The following is a 21,068-nucleotide window of genomic DNA, read 5'->3' as shown; positions in this document are numbered from 1 at the left end:
AGTGTGATATTAGTTTTGGGTGTACAATATAGTAGTGATTTAACACTTCTTTACATCATCCAGTGCCCATCATGACAAGTGCATTCCTTCATCCCAATTCCCAATTTTATTTAAAATTAAAAATATCTGACCTACATGACTCTCTTCACTTACATTTATCCTTATCCTTGCCCTGTGGGGTCCTGTTTTTATTTAAAATTTTGGTATTTGTTCAGTGTGAATTTTTGGCATTAATTTGATTATCGAAAATACTGCATTAAAATATTATATGTTACTGAGTTCTTTGGGGCCCCCTTAAATTATGTCATCTCTGAGGCCAGTGCTTTATTGCCCTCTCCCTAATCCCAGGCCTATTCTGGTTTTATTTTTTCATTTCTCAAATGACAATGATGAATGGCAGTGGCAGGAAGAAATGATCCCAGGGTCTAACACTTAGTATTTTTTTTTCATAGTCATTTTGTATATTCACACTGTCTTGATTTTTTGCTTTTTACATTGAAAAGTTCAGTGATCCAGTTTCCTTCTCTCGTAGCTGCATTTTAAACCAACTCGTAACTGTTAGTTTTTCAAAATAACTTATATTACTCTCATAAATGGAAAGGAAATCTGGTTCTCAGAATGAGCATGGGCTAGACCTTCTAATATGTTAATGGTAGACATCCTGTTTGCAAGGAGAAAGCTAAAGAGAAAAGCAGCAGCTTTGGCTGCTACACTTACGATATGCCTGAATATGGAGACAGGGTGCTAAAGTCACAGTTGCTGTATAACTAACTTCCCTCCCCAGATAATGTAGCACATTGTGCTTCTCCATACACTTTTCTTCTCTTGGAGCTATTTGTACACTGATATTTTAACTTTGTAAAATGTTACCACTTTGTTTTAAGCTCTCTCTACTTATATACTTCAGTGTATACACACGGAAGGGTCAGAATATGAGTTTAGGGAGTAGAAAAGATACGGGGATTTATAAGATTTTAGAAGGTTAAAAATACACAGGCATATACTCTATAGTTTTGTTTTTTTAATAAAAACTATATAGGGTTATACATCAGACATTTGCTCAGAAACATAGTTAATTAAGCAAGTTATAGAAAAAAAAATGACTGCTTTAAATCTAGTTGTAAGTAGACGTGTTGTGTATATATTAGCTTTATGTATCCAGAATCTTGTCATTGGAAGAGAATATTTAGAAATCTCTTGAATGGATCCTCAAAACACACTATCTTGTTATCATTTCATCATATATGGAAATTCGATAGATACCTACATGACTCTGTAGAGACTTGAATATGGAATAAGAATTGACTCACCAGTAGGACCATAAATAAATAAATCTGTAGGGTGTTTGACTAAAGGATAGATAATTTAATAGATTTAACAAAGTTTTTGAGGAGAATTTTCTCTTACAGGGAAAATAATGCCATCCATAAAGTTATGTAGAGCTTTCTATCTATGGGAATTTTGTTGTTCCTGATGTGGTCTTAAAAAGATAATGGAGCATCTATTTTGTTTGGTTTAATTGTTTTACCATAGCCATAAAAAAAAAAAAAAAAGAAAGAAAGAAAGAAAGAAAGGGAATGAGGAAGGGAGAAAAAGAAAGAGAAAGAACGAAAGAAAGAAAGAAGAAAGAAAAAGAAAAGAAAGGAGGATAGAAAGGTGGGAAGAAAGAAAGGAGGAAGGAAGGAGGAAGTGGGGAATGAAGGAAGAGGAGCGGAAGGAAGAGGGAGCAGGGTGGGAGGGAGGAAAGAAGGGAAAAGAGAGAGAGAGAGAGAGAGAGAGGGAAGGAGGGAGGAAGGAAGGGAGAAAGAAACAAGGAAAAGAGAAAAAGAAACTATTCAGTGAAACTTCCAAACTCTGAAGTGAATAATTTATTAAAGAAGAGATTTTGGGATTTTTCATTTGTTTGTTTGTTTTGCCTTACCTCTGACTCTTAGAATCCTACGAGACATTTTCCTTATGATTTCAAGCTGTGGGTTCCTTAGTGTTTCGCACCTTAGTGCATGACAGAAAAGAGATTCCAAACAATAATTTTGTGGTAAAGCATCTCTTCCGACTTTGATACAGAAGTTACAATATGGCCTAGAATGTATTGGTATGAAATTCTGAATTCTGGTGATTTATTTTAAATGTTTTCTAATTTAGTTTTTATCATCTCAATGATTTTCTATTCAGAACTGTGCTTACATAAGAGAGCAGCAAAAACCGCTTGTATTTGAAGGCAAAAGCAAACATCCTGTGTTTACTTAATTGATGAATGCCTGGAGCAGGAAGAAAACATACTTGCATGAAGTTGAATATGGACATATATGTAAACCATCCTGAGAATGTATTGTTTTTCAGCAATTTAAATTTTTATTTCAGAGAAAACTAACTTTAGAGTTTAGATAACCAACACATAATAGCTGTTTGTTGAATTTCCTCTCTCTCTCTCTCTCTCTCACTCTTTCTTTCTTGCTTGGATTCTTCCAGTCAAGTGTCTTTTTGAAATTTTTTTTAAATTTTAATGTCTCTAACACTGAGTTTTCTAAACCAGAGATTGTTTCTCTTCTCTTAATAGACTGGAAGAAAAGAAAAAGGAGATCCACTAAACATTGCAATTGATAAGATGACCAAGAAAACAAGAGACCTAAGGAGACAGGTACTGTTTTTGTTTTTAGTTTACGTGCCTGGTACTGAATGGTGGTTTTCAAGAATGTCCTTTTCCAGGGTACCTTCTAAGAGCTGACATTCAGGTTGCTATTCTTCATAGCACCTACGTATACACAGAAGCATTTCATCAACAAGGTAGAGTCTGCTGAGCAGACAGATGTGACAGCCTCAAGAGGTATGATGAAAACACCCTCTGAAGAGGAAGCTTGCTCACTGCCCAGAAACAATCTTCCCAGGTAGAGACTTGATGAATTCACTACCTACTACATCTATTTTTCAGTTTTCCAGATGCAGGTATACAAAGAGCCAGTCTCTGATTTCTGCTGGTTCATTCTTTCCACAACTCCAAAGGCCTTAAATGAATAAACAAGAATGCTGATAGCTAATGAGAAACACAACTCTTAATCTGATGGGCTAATTAAGGTCTCTAACCCTGTGTATTTCCTTTAGGGATCCAAGTCACCAAGGGAATGTTTGCTGATCAGATGGTTGTTTGGGAAACTGAGGACTGAAACAAGGAAAGTTAGTTGGATGGTTTGAATGGCTAATGGTATCATTACTCTGACAGGTCTATTTTTGGGGATGAAAAAAATCTCTGGCTGGAGCTCCATTTTATCTTGAAGGTGTTATATCAACACTGGTAACCCTATTGTCTTGTAACCTTTATTTTATTTGTTTCCATAGTGAGCTCTACTTTCTTTGGTAGTGTTCTTTTTAGAAGAGTTATACCATCCATTAAGTTGCAATAAAATCCCCTCTTGATTTCTGCCTGAGAGGCATCCTGTCTCCTACTGGTAGCTTTTGCATAGTGTTGATTGTGTTAGTCAGCTAGAACCAGTCACTTCCCTGAGACAGCAACAACCTAACTTTGTGCAGCTGGAAAACCTAGACTGACATGACTGCATCTTGCCCTCACTACTCTTACATGTCAAGTATAGACAGGATTAGCAAGGTGCCTAGGCAAGAATGACCAAGAAGCATGTTAGAAGTGGTTTGAATGAGAGGAAGACACCCCTTCTAATTATTACTGCAAAGCTTCTGGGCTCTCTTCGGGTTATCACCTGTAGGTTGTAGGCATGCTTGAGCTACTGTCCTCCAGAAAAATCATAATTAGTTCTGGAATATGAAGACTCATTTACCCAGCTAACAAGTCCTTGTTGGGGAAACATTAGCTTCTCATTTTATCTTAAAATGAGAGGGAGAATAAAATGATGTCCTATACCAAATGGATATTTGGCCAGATCTATCTCTTTGCCTTCTTAAACCATCTCTTCAATCAAATCCCCATCTTATATGAAATGATATGGGTGGTAGGAATTGGGACTAGGGTTAATGGGAAACACTGAATCAGGTGTCCAGAGACCAGGATTTTATGTCTAGCTCTACCACTGAACTGGCTCTGTGACTACGGATCTACCATCTCTTGGTGTTTATTTCTTGTATATGAAAGTAGGGAGCCAAACCAAATCTCTAAGCTCTCTCTGAGCTGTATAAGATTGAATGACCCCAAAGAAATCTGCACTTATTTCCTATGCCACAGGTCCTAATGCTTGATATTTACAGATTTTGAAGCAGTGGGAGTACATCTTCTTTAGACCCTTTCTTTGGCTAGGTGGTCAAACAGGCAAAATTCATGATATGAGTCTTCTCACCTCTCAATCTCTTGGTTTTAGTAGAGACCATTCTGTTACATTCAGGAACCGGCAACCTCATCTCTCTGAGCTTATGGACCTATCATAGCGACTTTTAAAGTCCTATTAGGAAGGAATGGATAAAGTAGTTTTTACTCTGGTGTTAAAAAAGTTCTCAGGAAAGGGTTTACTCTTTCTAACTGAGGATAGTGGCAAAATTTGTAGATGGAATTTATGGTAAAAGTTGAAATGTTTTGGTGACAAGTTCTTCCTTGGAGGGCTTCTTTTAGGATGGCAAGGGAAGGAGTATATCATCCTTTGAAATTATTCCATGCATAAAAGAATTGATTTTATGCTCACCTTTCCCAAAGATCGAGAAGAAGAAGAATAAAGAGAATTGTTTCATGATATTAAGATCCAAAAGTTATGGCATAATTTCACACCACATCCCCAAATTTGGTTCAAACATCTTTCTCTTTCCCAATTTGCCTTTCTAGAACTAAGATGGTTCCCATCTGTCAGTTCCATCCCTGTCCATATGTTGGGATATTTTTGTCTTTCTTTCCATCTCTTCTGTTTCTCCATGTACACCTGTAGTGGTACAGAAGCTTCTCTGATCTAAACAGAAGCTACCTAGCATTTACCCAAATGGAACTTGCAACAACTCTGATTAGTGTGGCTCAGGTGGACCTGCATTTTCAATTTGGGTAGCTAGTTAATTGGATTATCAAGGTTTTGTCTGAGTATCTGATAGCAGCGAGCTATTGCGGCCCAGTGAATGCTAGTGGTTCAAATGAATGCATTTCTGTGACTGCAACACTTTCTGTTCTTTACATTATTGACAATTCTTTTTAGAAGACATTTTAAATGGGAGCCTTCCAGTGTCCATGTCCACTTCCCTCTACACATGTAATCCTGTATATAATATTTAGAGCAATCAAATCACAATGGGAAAAAAAAGCTGAAAGCAAAGAAAAACATTTCTAGTGACTTTCCTCAAGTTTCTACTGTCAGTCTCTTGCTTCTTCCTCATAGCCCTAAGGTTGGGTAATATCCTTCAGAAGGGTGACCCTGGAGTCCTGCAAAGTTCTGGTCACCAAATTAAAAAGAAATAAAGTCAATCATTATCATTATCTTGGACTTCCCTAATTGTAAAAAAAAAAAAAAGAGAGAGAGACTTAAATTCATAGATAAATGAAAAAAAATCAATAATTATTGAATAAAAAGGATTTTTGTTTCAGTTGTATTTTCAAGTAAGTGGGTCCCCCTTTCTCTAGACAGTATATCTCAAAGAAATGGGGAGTCATAAATTATGAAAAAGGTTGCAGGAACCCCAGGGTGTTATTTAAAATTGATTGGCTTAGAACTGTCTTGCCAATTAAACCCATGAGAGTGGGCAGTAGTAGAGCAAAATCCTCTTAAGAGTATTTTGTTTGGAATTAAAAATGGATTTAGGGGAATATAACTGCCAGCTTTAAGCATTATGTTTTAATTTTAGAGTTGCGGGCACAGTATGCCCATGTTTGAGCTATTGTCACTGCTGTGATTTTAGAATTAGACCATTATAAAAACAAAAGCTTTTGGCTGACTCCCCACCTGGGTACCTAGTAGCCCACATGGTCTACCCATCCCTTAAGAGAGGACCCAGTCTGTGGCTACCAGCTGCTCTTCAGTGTCCTCCTTGTATGAGCCACCTGTGAACTCTTCCAGGCATGGTCTCTTGATTTTCTCTAAGCTTACAGGATGCTGGTCTGTTCTGGTTATTATTTTGGTCCTGTTATTAATTTTTGTTTTTCCAAGTTGATAAGCAAATCAGGACCCAAATATTTCCCTATGAGAAGCTAATAAATAATAATCATAACAAGTTAGGGCATTGCTAAACTTAGCAACTCTCTCATTCCCCAAACTAATCAAGGACCTAATTCTTATCCCTTCACCCTTAATAGCCATCACAATAATTCCAGCAATGAGATTCAGTAAGTGTCAACTTGACAAAAGTGTCATTTGTGCTATTATAATCAAAACACTTTCAAACAAAAATCACATATAGAATGCTTTTACATCGGGATGAACACTTAAGAGAATAGATTATATAACTAAGGATTTAAAAACAAACAAGCAAAAAATGTTATTGGATGGTATGTTTAAAGCTGTATTATTCAAGACCCTGCCTCCACTGAGAACTTATGTAAGAAATATGACTAAAGGTGGGAAGTAATCAGCAGTAGCTTCTGAAATCATTGCCCACGAAATGAAAACTAAACTCTGACAGGTATTGAGTCTGTAAAACATGCCAAGCCCTCTTCTAAGTTCTCTCCGTGAATGGATCACATTTAATCCTCATACCAGCTCTATGAGATAGAAGAGATGTCATCATGCCCATTTTACAGATGAGGACATGAAATGAAGTAATGTACCCATGGCCTCGTGGAGTATGGATATATAAAAGTTTCAGCCCAGGCAGTTTGGCTGTAGGGTCTTTGCTCATAACCCTTCCCCATTCTGCCTCTCCATCGAACCAGCATATGCAATTGGGTCACCCGTATACCAATCTACTCTGGGGGGATATAGTTGGGAAAGAAGGAAGGTTCGCATAAATATATAGAGGTGCTTTATGATTTCCAGCAGCACTTTTACTACTTCAAGATTTGGGGTGGGTGACACATACATACTATAGACAGAAAAAAAAAATTTGGTGGTGAATGTCAAAAAAATGGTTCTTAGTTGTGTTATGATATTGTCTCTCAGGTTTCCAGCTGTTATGGTTCACTGGGTCCTCTTTTTAAAAAGTGCTATTATGTTTAGGTAGCTGGCTTCTCAAAGTGTGAATTATAGATTTTGCAAAAAAACATTTACAGAAAAAAGAAATTTTAAGGCATTCAATTCTTTTTCTCACATCTGCTCATGATGGGGCCAATTATTTTTAGAGTCATTGTAAGATAACATTTAAAATCATTTATTTCCAGACTTAAATCTGCTTTTCCTCATAAGGACACGAGGCTATATAGCTACAACAAAAATAAAATGAAATAAAATATTGGTTTCTTCCAAATGTTAAGGTTTGTATTCTTCACACTGAAAACCTATGTCAGAGCTAATAATCCCTAGAGTTTGTTTCCTAGGTCAGATTGTCTTGCTGCTGTAGAAATATGGAGACCAGAGAATGATCATACAGTGATTGGGACTTGAAATACAGAATATAAATAGCTCAGAGACAGACAGAGACAAATTGCATCAGGACCACCAAAGATCAGAATCAAAAAGGCAAGGAGGAAAATGACAGATGTAGCAGAGGGCCCAAGAGTGCTGTGAAGGGTCATCCTTGGGACATGCCTCTTGAAAATGGGTTATATATTCCAGCCATCTCTACCTTAGGAAAATCCTGATATGACTGCCCTGAATGTCAGAGTACCATATACTTATTTATCTCCTGGTAAATACTCCTCAGGACAAGTTCAAAGTACACGATTTCATCAGTTGGAAACAGTTCTTAAAATGTCACCATGGGTAAGCTCTTCCCTTATGTAGACACTGTTCAAGTCATGAACTGATCTAATTTCTTCCTATGAGAGAGCATAAAGTTGATTACTCACGCATTAACACGGTCTTGTGTAGGACACCAAGCTTGACCTCTCCCTCACTAGTGAGTCTAGATCACAGAACAAATCCAGTAGCTTGATCAACATCGAATAATCAAATAACACACTGTACTAAGCAGAGGGATCTATAACGTATGTGTGAATAGGAAAATGCTCAACCAGGCAGATTTGTTCTCTTCTGCTAATTTCTCCAGGCCCTGGAAGTCAGGGAAAAGTGGGAAGGGGAAGGATAAATAGCAATGGCTGAGTCCCAAAATTCAAGAGAGTATCTGTCTTTGATCTAATCTCTGACACCTTCTCCTGTTCTAGGCAATGAGAATAACATTAAGAAATCTTGACCCTGGGGCACCTGGGTGGCTCAGTGGGTTAAGCCTCTGCCTTCAGCTCGGGTCATGATCCCAAAGTCCTGGGATCGAGTCCCGCATCGGGCTCTCTGCTCGGCGGGGAGCCTGCTTCCTCCTCTCTCTCTCTCTCTCTTTGCCTGCTTGTGATCTCTGTCTGTCAAATAAATAAATAAAATCTTTAAAAAAAAAATCTTGACCCTCACATTGGACAATCAGCTATAGGATTATTAAAAAAAAAAATTCTATCATATTGTCTAGGATGAAATTCTTCAGAAGGAAATATCGGAAGATTTTCAACAATGATGATTTAAACAAGGATTTTTTTTTTTTTTTTTTAAGAATGTTGTTTTAGCTTACCAGAACACTGATTTCAGAGCACTCATCTTGATTAAATGAAGTTGGCCCATATTCATTGTTGGAGGCTATATTTAGGCTGGGATTTCTTATCCAAACCTGTCACTGCAAGGGAGACAATTTTAAAGCATGTTGTACAAGAGTTTGCCACTATGGCCTGAACCGAAGTATTTCTAGAGTCGATGATAGCAGCTAATCACTGTTCTGACAGAACATACTCCGTGGATCATTGCAGCCAGCTTGTGGTCAAATATATCTGTTCCATTTGACCCCTCCTTGCCGACGTTATCTTGTATTACCTGAAATAGCTGCTGGCATCCGTTTTCCCAGGGGAAATTTCCATCAGGGCAGCTATTTCTTTATCTCCCCATTTCCCAAGGAGGCTGGATGCATCTGAAATTTAAAAGTGAGTCATCTTCCTACAGGCTCTGCCTTTCCTGCAGTGGCCACCAGCCCTGGTAGCAGTCCGTTTGCCCTAGGATCTCATCACTGTGTGCCTTCCTGGCTCCAGTGAATGTCACTAATGATGGCGGAGGGAATTCAACAGTGCTCTTCGCTTGGGCTGAAAATTGTGAAAAAGAGAATGTTGCCTATAATGTCTATCTATTTACTCTATACGCTCTTGACCAATCTTGGTCTTTTTTGGCTGAATGAAATTTCAACCAAATCCTCACCCCACCCCCACCCTACACAATTGTGTGCTTCCCACAGTGATTAACTTTCCAAGAGAATTGCAGCCCTGTACAGCCCCTCCCATTATCATTCTTTGAATCCCCATCAATCATTCAGTCTGGTGGATTTCAACTCCTACATGCATGTCCAGTCCATTCCTTCCTATCCACTCCCATTGACACTGCTTAATTGCTTTTCCTAAAAATGATGGTCACAACCTCACAACCACTCCCCTCTACCTGAGCCTTCCTGCCTTCAGCTCACTCTAGCTCCAGCAATTTTAAGTCAGCATTCACATATCCTCATGCTTTTTCACTTGCTTCTGCCTAGAATGCCCTCTCTCCCTTCTTTTTTTTTCCTCCCCAAGAAAATTCACAATTTTTCTGAATGCTTTCTCTCCCTTTTCCCCGCCCCCCAGGAAAATTCACAATTTTTCCTACAAGGCTTAGTTTAAATGTCACCTTATCATCACAACCTTATCCAATTCCTACAAACAGGGTTTATCCAGTAAGCTCTGGAGCATTTTAAAATACCCTTATTATGACACTTTTTACAGTAGATTTAAGTTATTTATGTGACTTTGCCTATTCCCAAGTGTTATTATTATTATTATTATTTAAGGTTTTATCAGACAGAGAGATAGAGAGCACAAGTAGACAAAGCCACAGGCAGAGGGAGACGGAGAAGCAGGCTCCCGGCTGAGCAGGGAGCCCAGGAACCTGGAATCATGACCTGAGCTGAAAGCAGCCACTCCACTGACAGAGCCACCCAGGCCCCTATTTTTTGTTTCTTCAGGACATATCCTAGTTGCCAAAATAAAGTAACCCTATACTGCACAAGAGTTGAAAGAAGGAAGACTCCCCTGTATGCAGGCTTGGTACCCAAGAAATGTCACAGTCGTCAATTTCCCCTTCATTCTAAACTCTCACGTCTCAGGTTCCATTGATTTAACAACCAGATTTGTTTAAAAAAAAAAAAAAAAGTCTACTGACACTGTGATAAAATATCTATTTGCGTTTTAACTGAGAACTTCAATGCCTTAATCCAGAAGTTCCCTGTTGCTGGGCTGACTTTAAAGAAGTAGCTCAAGAACCAACTAGAAATGCAGATAATACAGCTCCATCTTGGGAGACCGATTTCATGTATATATGGTGACACGTTAAACTCTGTATTGTAATAAGCTATCCAGATAATCTGTGATATTCTAGCAGGTTTGAATTCCTTTACCTTTGTTTCTGACTGTGGGAACTTTCAGAAATCGTTGCAGTCTGCTCGGGGATGCATCTGAGGACTGTGAAGCCCTTCAGCTTCTAATCCTCTACTGGAGCCTCTACTAGACCTCCCCATTTCACAGATACGATACCTGTTCAGATTGAAAGAGATTCCGTGCTTGAGCCCTGTCTTCTCATGGACCAAGATTAGAGATGGATGGTCTGTCTGATTGCTCACAGAGCCAAGACAAAGCCAGGGCGAGTAGGCACTAGCCTCAGGTACAAAGTTTTGGGAACACCAAAAACCTCAGTAATCTAAATAAACAATATTCTTATCGGATTTTAGAAAAGAGAAATGAATGCAAAGAAATCCATTATGAGCAAATTATCAACACTGTAAATAAAGGTAAGATCAGTAACAGGGCAGTCACCAGAAGCTGGAAAAAACCGGGAGTACAGATCCTGTCTTTATTTACAGTGTTGCTATTTTGTTTATGATGGGTGAATCTTTCCTCAGTTTTGGCTCTGCTCCAGAGTTTCTATCTATTAAAGTCTTTACTGCACCTGCTGTATGAGAAAGATCCCCCTGAAAGGCTCAGTGTCAGGTGCTTTTCTATTTTTCCCCCTACATTAGTGGCAAAAGGGCTGACTTTAAAATTTTATGAGATGACACCTTGGACTCCAAATTTGAAGACCTATTTGAATTGTGGTATCTTTTAGGTTGTCTTGCTCCAAATGCATTTCTTTTTGATATTTATCACAGTGACATGGGCTTTTTATGGCACTCTGAAGTGCTTCAGAGAAAATGGAGAGCATTTTAATACTGCTGATTTACTCTTTCAGGTCTACGGTAATTTCCTTACTGCCTAATTATAAAGCTCAGTTTAATTTACTCTACACATAATGTTTACTGATGCACATATGGTGCCACATTTCAGGAAACTGTACCCAGAACAGGTATTTTTGTCAGGCTGGAGCATGGAAAATTTCCTTCATATGCAGGGGAAAAAAAAATGCTAAGAAATGCAATTGTCTCAACAAAGAATGTCCCCCAAACAGAGGGAGAAAAAAAAAAATCACATCTATCTTTAACTTCATGAAAAAAGATACAGTCTCTTTAAATGCTTATTTTAAAAGCTGAATAATGATTTTATATTACATATGTACAAAGATTTCCAGTTACCCCAAAAATTGGGATGTAGGAATTGGGGAAAAGAGAGACAGGAAAGAAAAGCAGTGACATTTTCTGAGCTTACTTCTTAACTGTCTCTGAAAAAGGAAACATGATTCAGTAGTTATGGATTCATAGACTCTTAGAGGTAAAAGGTACCTCAAAGATTTTTTCCCCCAGGGCAAAAGTTTTTTATTCAGCCTCCTTAAGACCCTTCTATCAGCTTCCGATTTAGAGATTGGAGCTTATGCCTTCACCCAGCAATTTTAGTTGTTAGAGAATGTGTTAAGATCAGTGATTTTGTAATTATCAATCATTGATATTGGGTTTTTCTGCAAAACTGATTTTTTTTTTTTTACTTTGCCTGTGAGTAAGACCCAGATAAAATTTCAGTAAAAAACTCTATTTAGAGTTCCAAAGACTTACAAAGAGTCAATATTATTGCACATGGATTCGCAGCTTGCCCTCCCATAGCTCTGAGTGCTAAGAGTAGGTAGGCTTAGAAACTAAGCAGCTGATGCTGTCTTGTCACTGAGATACCTGGGGTGACCATCTCTCGTGGTCTTCTGAGGCATTGCTCTCATTTGTATCTGGTTATGTACAAAGATCAAAAAAGCAAAGCTGCCCACCGGAACTGTTTGATATTTGTTTAGTGTCCATTCTTTCCTTAACAGTTTACCTACTATCTTTATCACAGTCCTATGGAGAGGGCATTACTATCAAAAGACGTTTTTTTAAGGGTGCCTGGGTGGCTCAGTTGGTTAAAAGACTTTTTTTTTTTTTTTTCCCCCAGAGTAGAGTATCGAAGTCCTAGAAAGAAAATTAAATTTCTTACTGATACAGAACTCCTAGTAAGAAAATCGAAGTGAGGGATGCCTGGGTGGCTCAGTCGATTAAGCCTCTGCCTTTGGCTCAGGTCATGATCCCAGGGTCCTGGGATCGAGTCCCGCATCGGGCTCTCTGCTCCGCAGGGAGCCTGCTTCCTTCTCTCTCTCTGCCTGCCTCTCTGCCTACTTGTGCACGCTCTCTCTCTCTCTCTCTCTGACAGATAAATAAATAAATAAAATTAAAAAAAAAAGAAAGAAAGAAAGAAAGAAAACCCAAGTGGGCTGACTGATGCTGGTCCTTTCAATGACTGTAGTTGTTAAAGGTGATACATTTTGGTCTTAGTTTATAGCTTTTATTAAAATTTTCTTAATAGGACAAGTGTCAGGTAAACATTAATTAATAATGAGTCTTGGGATTCTCAATAATAATCATAATAATAGGCTTCCTGTTTAATACAATCACCATTTTATTTCTTCCTTTAGCCATCCGTACCCGTGTCCAGCCCAATGCAAGACATTGAACCATGAATGAGATTTTGAAAATTATTTTTCTAATTAATTATAAGGGGGAGAAAGTAAAGGACTTTCTTTTTAGCTGGGGGATATCTGATTAAGTGCAGATCAGGAGACCAGCAGACCTGCCTGGTATATTCAGTGGGAAACAATTGAATGGATTATGCTGTGGTATTCCAGGTTTAAAGGAGAACCATTTGTCCTGGAGACTATGGTGTTTGGAGGGGATTTTCCATCTGAGCCAACCACAGGTGCTTGTGAGAAGTTTGGGTGAATAACCACTCTCAGCCCCTCCTTTACCGTTCCACAGTTCCCTGGTTTGTCACTGACTGTGTCAATCCTCTTCACTGTTAAGGGTGGGACTTCTATATTTTTATGATTCCTTTAATTTTAGCAAGTATTAGGCTGCCTTAAATAGCTGTGCTCTAAGTTACAACTGTGTAAAGGAGGTGACTGAAAAGCTGAAAAGCCCCTTTGGTCATGGCAAATCGGGAGGTCTGGACCATTGAGAAGGGTTGGGGGGGCACAGAGTTGAAGAGGCAGGAAGACGTCTGCATTAACAATTAGAAGCATGCCTAACTGAGCAGATTTCCCTCAGCACCCCCTTTGAAATCTGCAGGCTTGGATCAGTGTGGCCTGAGGCTGTACCCATAGATGCCATAATAACTAGTTGAAAGTGGATAACTTGTGACTGATCAACTAGTCATTGTGTCTGCATATCACCATAGCAACCTGCTTGCCTGGTGCTCTTTGGGTGCATTCTCTGTGTGTTGAGCCCATCTGTGGAAGTACCCTCAGTTTTGTTTATTTGTTTGTTTGTTTGTTTGTTTTGTTTTTGCCAAACTGGGGAGAAACACCAGGATTTGGAGTTTAGTCCAGGTTAGAGCACCTATGTCAAGCAGGTCAGGCAACCCAGCCAGATATCCTCCTAATCCCCCAAATTTAGGGGGAAAGCCAACAACTTTTACACTTCCATGTAACCTTTCCTCTTAATTCCTTGCCTCAAAGCTTTTGCTACAAAAGGAATTGCTTACAGACAATTGGAATAGCCTATATTTTCTAGCAGAGCACGAGGCAAAGGGAGAAGAAAAGTCAGCTTGGTCAAAAATACCATTCATACTGGCCAATTGGGGACTTTCTGTGGCCATCTCTAGCCTCCTCGGTTCCTCAAGCAGATGGGTCCAGCAGGTGCTCAGCCATAAGTAAGCAATGGGTGAATGGAGCCTGAAATAGCCAGGGGACTGCAGTAGCAACGCAACAGAGTGACGCAGACTGAGTGGAATGCTTTCAGACTAGAATCCATTGACAAAACTATATACAACAGGCACCTGCAAACTACTACCTGTGGCCCCAGTCTGGCTGTGTGCCAGAGTTTATGTAAATCAAGTTGTACTGTCAGCTCCTGTGTTGCAATGGCAGAGTTGAGTAGCCATGGAAGAGATCAACCGGCTGCGAAGACTAAAATATATACTACCTGCCCCTTCACAGGAAAGCAGGCCAGCCTTTGCTCTAGAAGTTAAGTATGCTTGAAATACAGCAAATATGGTGTAAGAGCCCAGATTTCCCTGAAAAAGGGAGGGACCTTCAATCGAACTCCGTATCCTGCCTTATTCTGAAACATCTTTAGCACCCAGTGTCATTTTATAGGATTCCTCCACACTTGGAAATGCAGAGTAATCACTGGGCCTCTGTCTGAAATGAAGTCCCTCTAGGGAAAAATTCAGCAGCTGTTGGAAATGCAATGCTGTGCAATACTTAAAGACAAGAAGCAAAGAAGTATAGCATATGGTGGCAGAACTCGGGAGAGCGAAGTTAGCTCAGAGGCAACAGTTATCTATAATTGGAATAGAGCAGAGGAGCATGGTGAATGATTTTCCGTTTTTGAAAATGTCATGGGCTCCTTAATGACCACAAATGGTCAGAAGTTTTAGAGGGTCATGTGTAAGTAACATCTGAACCAACAAGTAAGGACCTGTCATTCCTCTTCCTTTACCCAGTAGCATCTTATTCCCCTCATTTCCCGTCCTGGTCACGTGAACTGAAGTGGCACTCATCTGGTACCAGGAGTGGGAAATGGTGAGTTTTAGTGTGGCTCTTCCCAAGGGCTCTTGGAGTTACAATGGGGGTTCTTCTGAGACCCACAGGACTCTGCTGTAAGGTGGAATGGCAGGGAATTTGGAACTAGGAGCCGGATGATCTTTCCTGGTACAAATTCTACTACACTGTGGCAGGTATGCAGGACTGACCCCATCAGAGAGAAATATGGTTTTGGAGAGTTGTTCTCTATATCTTCGTTCAAACTCTTCAATCATATACCTTTTATAGGCTTCTGCTGTTTTTTTTTTTTAATTTTTAATTTTTTTTTAATAAACATATAATGTATTATTAACCCCAGGGGTACAGGTCTGAATCGCCAGTAGGCTTCTGCTGTTAATCTGCCCCCAAAGCCATCCAGTCAGTGACTATTTCTTCAAATTACCTATGCAGTTGTGGGGGACTGAGCAGCATTTTATAAGACTCCTAAGGGTCCTTGCTGGGCAAATTTATCTGATGCAATTGTTGACTCTCTCACATTGGATTCAAGTAGCTTATACCCATTCAATGCCAGCTAATCAAGGACAGAATGAAATATCCAGGCATCTAAATTTAGATTCCCTTTTGTGGTACGTGGTGAATGAGGGGTGAAAATGCTGGAAGGTGGTTGAATAGGTGTGGGAGTAAAGGATAGAAAAAAAGATGACCTTTGTCCAATTGGGATTTGTGAATTTGGATAGCCAGATTCATAAACACATGGACCTTAATTAAGTAAAAGAGCACAGTCTTGGAATCTGAAGACCTGACTCTGGCATTTGCTCTGTACAATCAGTGGACCATTTCCTTTCCTCATCTATACAACAAATAAAATTATATTCTCCATGCAAACCATACCTCTTACCCTCACCGTGACACTGTAAAAAAGATCAAATGGAATAATGCTTAGAGAAGTTCTCAGCAAACTATAAAAACAAACAGGCATCAGACTATTATTAAAGGTAATAAGCACCCTGACACTGAGTAGACTTTCCAAATATACAGGAGAATCCTTCTGCTTTTTCATGTGGGCTAAGGGATCTGAGCAAGGTAGTTATACCAGAAATGTCTTTTCCATCTTTACCTATATTACCTAAAATTCCACATTTTTGACAAATGCCAAATCTCCTGGGCTAACAAACTGGGTATTTGAAAGTATATCTGTCATGTTGGAAGTGTGGAGAATTTCTGAGAGAAAAAAAATGTAAGAGAAACATGAGAGAAAAAAATCTGAAGTAATATGATGTGAAGGAAATGTAACAAATTTGGACCTTTATAACATGTTTCTTAGGCCAGCCTCCAACACGTTTAATCGGAAGAACTCACGCTTACCTCTAAGCAGCATCATTTATGAGGCCAGTCAAGTATATATATATGGTCAAGTTGATCATTGTAGCTTTATTAGTAAATGGGAATTAGTATAGTAGAGAAGTTTTCAGCAGTGAGAGTAGATGGCTTGTCTTGTTTTTCTCTGGGCCTGTGGCCAGACATAGTGCTTGGTAAACCAGGAGCTCCTCAAATGCTGGTAACAGGAATGAATGAGTTAATACCAATCACTGAGTAGAGAGAATGGAATAAAGTAACAAAGAGGTAAAACATATTTTTCCTCTCTGTGAACTTATTGCTCTTATTATAGCATTTCTGCCTCCCCGAACTAATTGTATTACTATCTACCCCATTATATTTTTGAAAATTTGCTCTCAGTTTTCCCCGTTTGGCACTACATTTATGTAGATTTTTCTTTTTGGATCCTTTTTCTTCCTGCTTTGAGATCAGAAATTTTCTCACCCCTTTTGAGATATGAAATGCACAATTGAAGACAAATAATTAAGTGGCTTTTATTAGTTTTTCAAAAATAAACATTTAGAGGCAACAATATGCATGAGAAAGGATAGTATCTTTTTTTAAATAAATATTTATTTATTTATTTGACAGAGGGATAGAGAGAGTACAAGTAGGGAGAGCGGCAAGCAGAGGGAGAGGGAGAAGCAGGTTCTCTGCCAAGCAGGGAGCCCGATGCGGGACTCTATCCCAGGACCCTAGTATCATGACCTGAGCCAAAGGCAGATGCTTAACTAACTGAGCCACCCAGGTGCCCCGAGGATAGTATCTTCAATAAAGGATAGTTTCCAGTGTTAGGAAAACTGGACAACAACATGCAGAAGAATGAAACTAGACTCCTACCTTACACATTTTACCAAAACCAACTCAAAATGAAGTAAAGACTTGAGTGGGGGTTCTGAATTCATTAAACTTCTAGGGAAAAAAAGGGGGTAAGCTCTTTGACATCATTCGTGGCAATGATTCCTTAGATAAGACACCAAAAAACAAAGACAACAAAGACAGCAAAATTTAAAAAAAAAAGCAAAAATTAAAAAAAAAAGTGGGGCTACATCAAACTAAAAAGCTTCTACACAGCAAGGGAAACTGTCAACAAAATGAAAATGCGACCTACTGACTGGGAGAAAATATTTGCAAAGCCTGTATCTGATAATGGGTGGATAGCCGAAATATATAAAGAATGTATACAACTCAGTAGAACACGCACAAAACTTTTTTTTTAATGGGCAGAGAACCTAAACAGTCATTTTCCCAAAGAAAACATGCAAGTGACCAACAGTTACAAGAGAAAATGCTCAACACCAGTATATCACCAGGGAAATGCAAACGGAAGCCACACTAATATACTACCTCAGACTTGTTAGAATGGCTATCACCAATAAGATAAGAGATAGCAAATATTGGTGAGTATATGGAGAAAAGGGAACTCTTGTACACTGTTGGTGGGATTATAAAATTAGTGTGCCCACTTTGGCAAACAGTATGGAGCTTCCTCAGAAAATGGAAGACAGAATCACCATATGATCCAGCAAATGGATCCATATGATCCACCATTTACCCTTGACCAACACGGGTTTGGACTGCCTAAGTCCACTTACGTGAATATTTTTAATAATACAGCACAGTACCATAACTTTAAATGTATTTCTTGCCCTTATGATTTTTGTAATAACGGTTTCTTTTTTCTAGCTTATTATTTCACTGTGAAAATACAGAATATAATGCATATAACATACAAAATATGTGTTAATCAACTATTTGTATTATCACTAAGGCTTCCAGTTAATAATAGGCTATTAGTGATTAAGTTTCAGGGGAGTCAAAAGTTATACATAGAATTTTCTAAAGTTTTTGTTTTAATTCCAATTAGTTAACATACAGTGTTGTATTAGTTTTGGGTGTACAATATAGTCATTAAACACTTCCATACATCACCGTGTGCTCGTCATGATAGTTAAGTGCACTCCTTAACCCCTATCACCTATTTCACTCATCTCCCCACACTCCTCCCTTCTGGTAACCATCAGTTTGTTCTATGCAATTAAGAGTCTGTTTCTTGGGGCACCTGGGTGGCTCAGTGGGTTAAAGCCTCTGCCTTCAGCTCAGGTCATGATCCCAGGGTCCTAGGATCGAGCCCTGTGTCAGGCTCTCTGTTCAGTGGCGAGCTTGCTTCCTCCTCTCTCTCTGCCTGCCTCTCTGCCTACTTGTGATCTCTGTCTGTCAAATAAATAAAATCTTTTTTTTTTTTAAAGAGTCTGTTTCTTGGTTTTCCTCTCTCACCCTCTCTCTCTCTCTCTCTTTCTTTTTCCCGTTGCTTGTTTATTTTGTTTCTTAAATTCCATATATGAGTGAAATCATATGGTATTTATCTTTCTCTGACTGACTTATTTCACTTAGCACAATACCCTCTAGCTCTATCTGTGTCTTGGCAAATGGCAAGATTTCATTCTTTTGTTTGTTTTTTTGTTTATTTATTTATTTGACAGAGAGCACAAGTAGTCAGAGAGGCAGGCAGAGAGCGGCGGGAGGGGGGAAGCAGGCTCCCCGCCGAGCAGAGAGCCTGATACGGTGCTCGATCCCAGGACCCTGAGACCATTACCTGAGCTGAAGGCAGAGGCTTAGCCCACTGAGCCACCCAGGTGCCCCGATTTCATTCTTTTTTATGGCTGAGTAATATTTCATTAATAAGTTATATGTGAATTTTTGACTGTGTGGAATGTTGGTACCGCTAACCCCCACATTGTTCATGGGTCAACTATATCTCCAAAAGAAGTGAAAGCAGGATATTGAAGAGATAGCTGCACTGCCGTGTTCATTGTAGCATTCATTATTCATGGTAATCAAGGTGTAGAAACAACCTAATATCAACAGATGAATTGGTAAAATATATATATATATATATATATATACACACATATCTTTACCTATATATAATGATATCTATATACCAATATGTATTATATATAATGAATATATATATATAATATTATATATATAATTAAATATTATGCATACAGAAAAAAAAGGAAATCCTGCCATTTGTGACATGGTTGGGCCTTGAGGGCACTGTACTAATGAAATAAGCTGAGCAGAGAAAGACAGATACTTCACGTTATCAATTATATGTGGAATCTTGAAGAAAAAGTTACTCATAAAAACAAAACAGAAAAGTGGTTGCAAGGGTCTGGGGATTAGGGCATATAGGGAGGGATTGTTCAAAGGGTACAAACTTTCACTATAAGACGAATAAGGTCTGAGGATCTAATGTAAAACATGGCTATAGTTGATGACACTGTATTGTAAAATTAAAATTTACTAAGAGATTAGAACAGAAATGTTCTCACCAAAAAAAAAAAAAAAGTATGTACTGTAATGAGTATGTTAATAAGCTAGATGGGAGAGAGTCCTTCCACAATGTATATGTAAATCAAATCACCATGTTATATACTTTAAATATCTTACAATTGTATTTGCCAGTTATACCTCAATAAAGCTGAAAAAAAAAAGAATTAACATCTATCCATTAAAAAAAAATCACAGAGATATCCTCTCATTGGAGATTAAAGTTGGACATGCAGTCTTCAAAGTCTCATCTAAGTTTAAGCTTCTGTGATTCTTGTTGGCTGGGGAGAGCCATTTTTTCTTGTTCTGTCTTTTTCAGGGAACTGTTTCATATTCATCAAATGGTTGTGGGTTTTTAGACTTTGTGCAAAACACTTTGCAGTATCTATTTGAAGGTGGCTCGATATACATCATACGCTCCTCATGTCCCACCCTGTAGGCAGACAATTTCTGGTCATTTGAGACAGTCTATTTTTCTTTTTAAGTTTGTGAGTTAAACTGTGTCTGTCCTTTCATCACTGTGCCCTCCTGCGAAATAAGGAAGTGGATTGTGAGATTAGGTACCATCCATTGACTGCATTCCTTTTGGTTTGCTGAGGAAAACGCCGTTATTTACATTGATGAATAGCCTTAATTGGGTAAAATAGACTGGTAGTGCTGAGCTAATACCTTTAAATGTCTTGTCTTATGCAATTAATATTCCCTTGTCACACATACATTTAAACAGTTGGAAGAAAGCCTTGTGTTCTTGACTCCTGTCAGACTTAACAAATGATTTTGTCAAGTCATTCCTTTCTGCCCTGGTTGATTGATAGCTAAATTTTGGTCTTCTAGCTTATGTAAAAAGTGTTAACTATGCCTTTCAGCTTGTAGGCAAGGGCATTTAAACCATTCTAATAGTCAATTTACAGAGGAATTACATTGCCTGTTTACTGGAGGGGTCAAAAAATGTGCCCCTGTTCATCAGGGCCACAAATCACAGACCCCATGAGCTAATGAAGGCAGTATTTATGAGTCCCTGCATTTGCCGTATGATACCAAGTTCAAGGTGCCCCTGGTCTTGGCTGCTGAGGGCTTTGGCTCCCAGTTTTGGGTGTCCCTTTGCTTAGGGACTATGTAATAGGTAGATATAGTTGGCATGAATAGGGTTTGATTCTAAAACCCTTAAGAATGAGAATGAAATCTAGAATGCTAGATTGTTACAGGACCAAATTTCATGTGAAGATTTCAGCGATCTCTCTGTAATAAGGCAGATCTCTGCTAACCTCTGCTGCCACCTGGCTTATAGATGTTCATACATACCATGGTTACCATCTCTGAGCATGCAAAGTGGATCCCAGTCAT

The 21,068-nt window shown here is 38.7% G+C and overlaps 1 protein-coding gene across 3 annotated transcripts in view; it reads left to right on the top strand.

Moving 5' to 3' along the window:
• CTNNA2 (catenin alpha 2) overlaps window positions 1-21,068 on the top strand; it is a 1,106,640-nt gene that overhangs the window by 821,137 nt on the left and 264,435 nt on the right. For all 3 annotated transcript variants that reach the window (XM_032880681.1, XM_032880684.1, XM_032880682.1), the window contains one exon: window positions 2,558-2,638. In XM_032880681.1, coding sequence (XP_032736572.1) covers window positions 2,558-2,638 — 81 coding nt within the window. The remainder of the gene's footprint in view (window positions 1-2,557; window positions 2,639-21,068) is intronic.

The sequence above is a fragment of the Lontra canadensis genome, unplaced genomic scaffold, assembly GCF_010015895.1.
Source record: "Lontra canadensis isolate GAN:19392208 unplaced genomic scaffold, GSC_riverotter_1.0 scaffold71, whole genome shotgun sequence".
In the NCBI taxonomy this organism is placed as follows: Eukaryota; Metazoa; Chordata; class Mammalia; order Carnivora; family Mustelidae; genus Lontra; species Lontra canadensis.
Note: the sequence above shows the minus strand (reverse complement) of the source record. Positions and strands in the feature narration are given on the sequence as shown.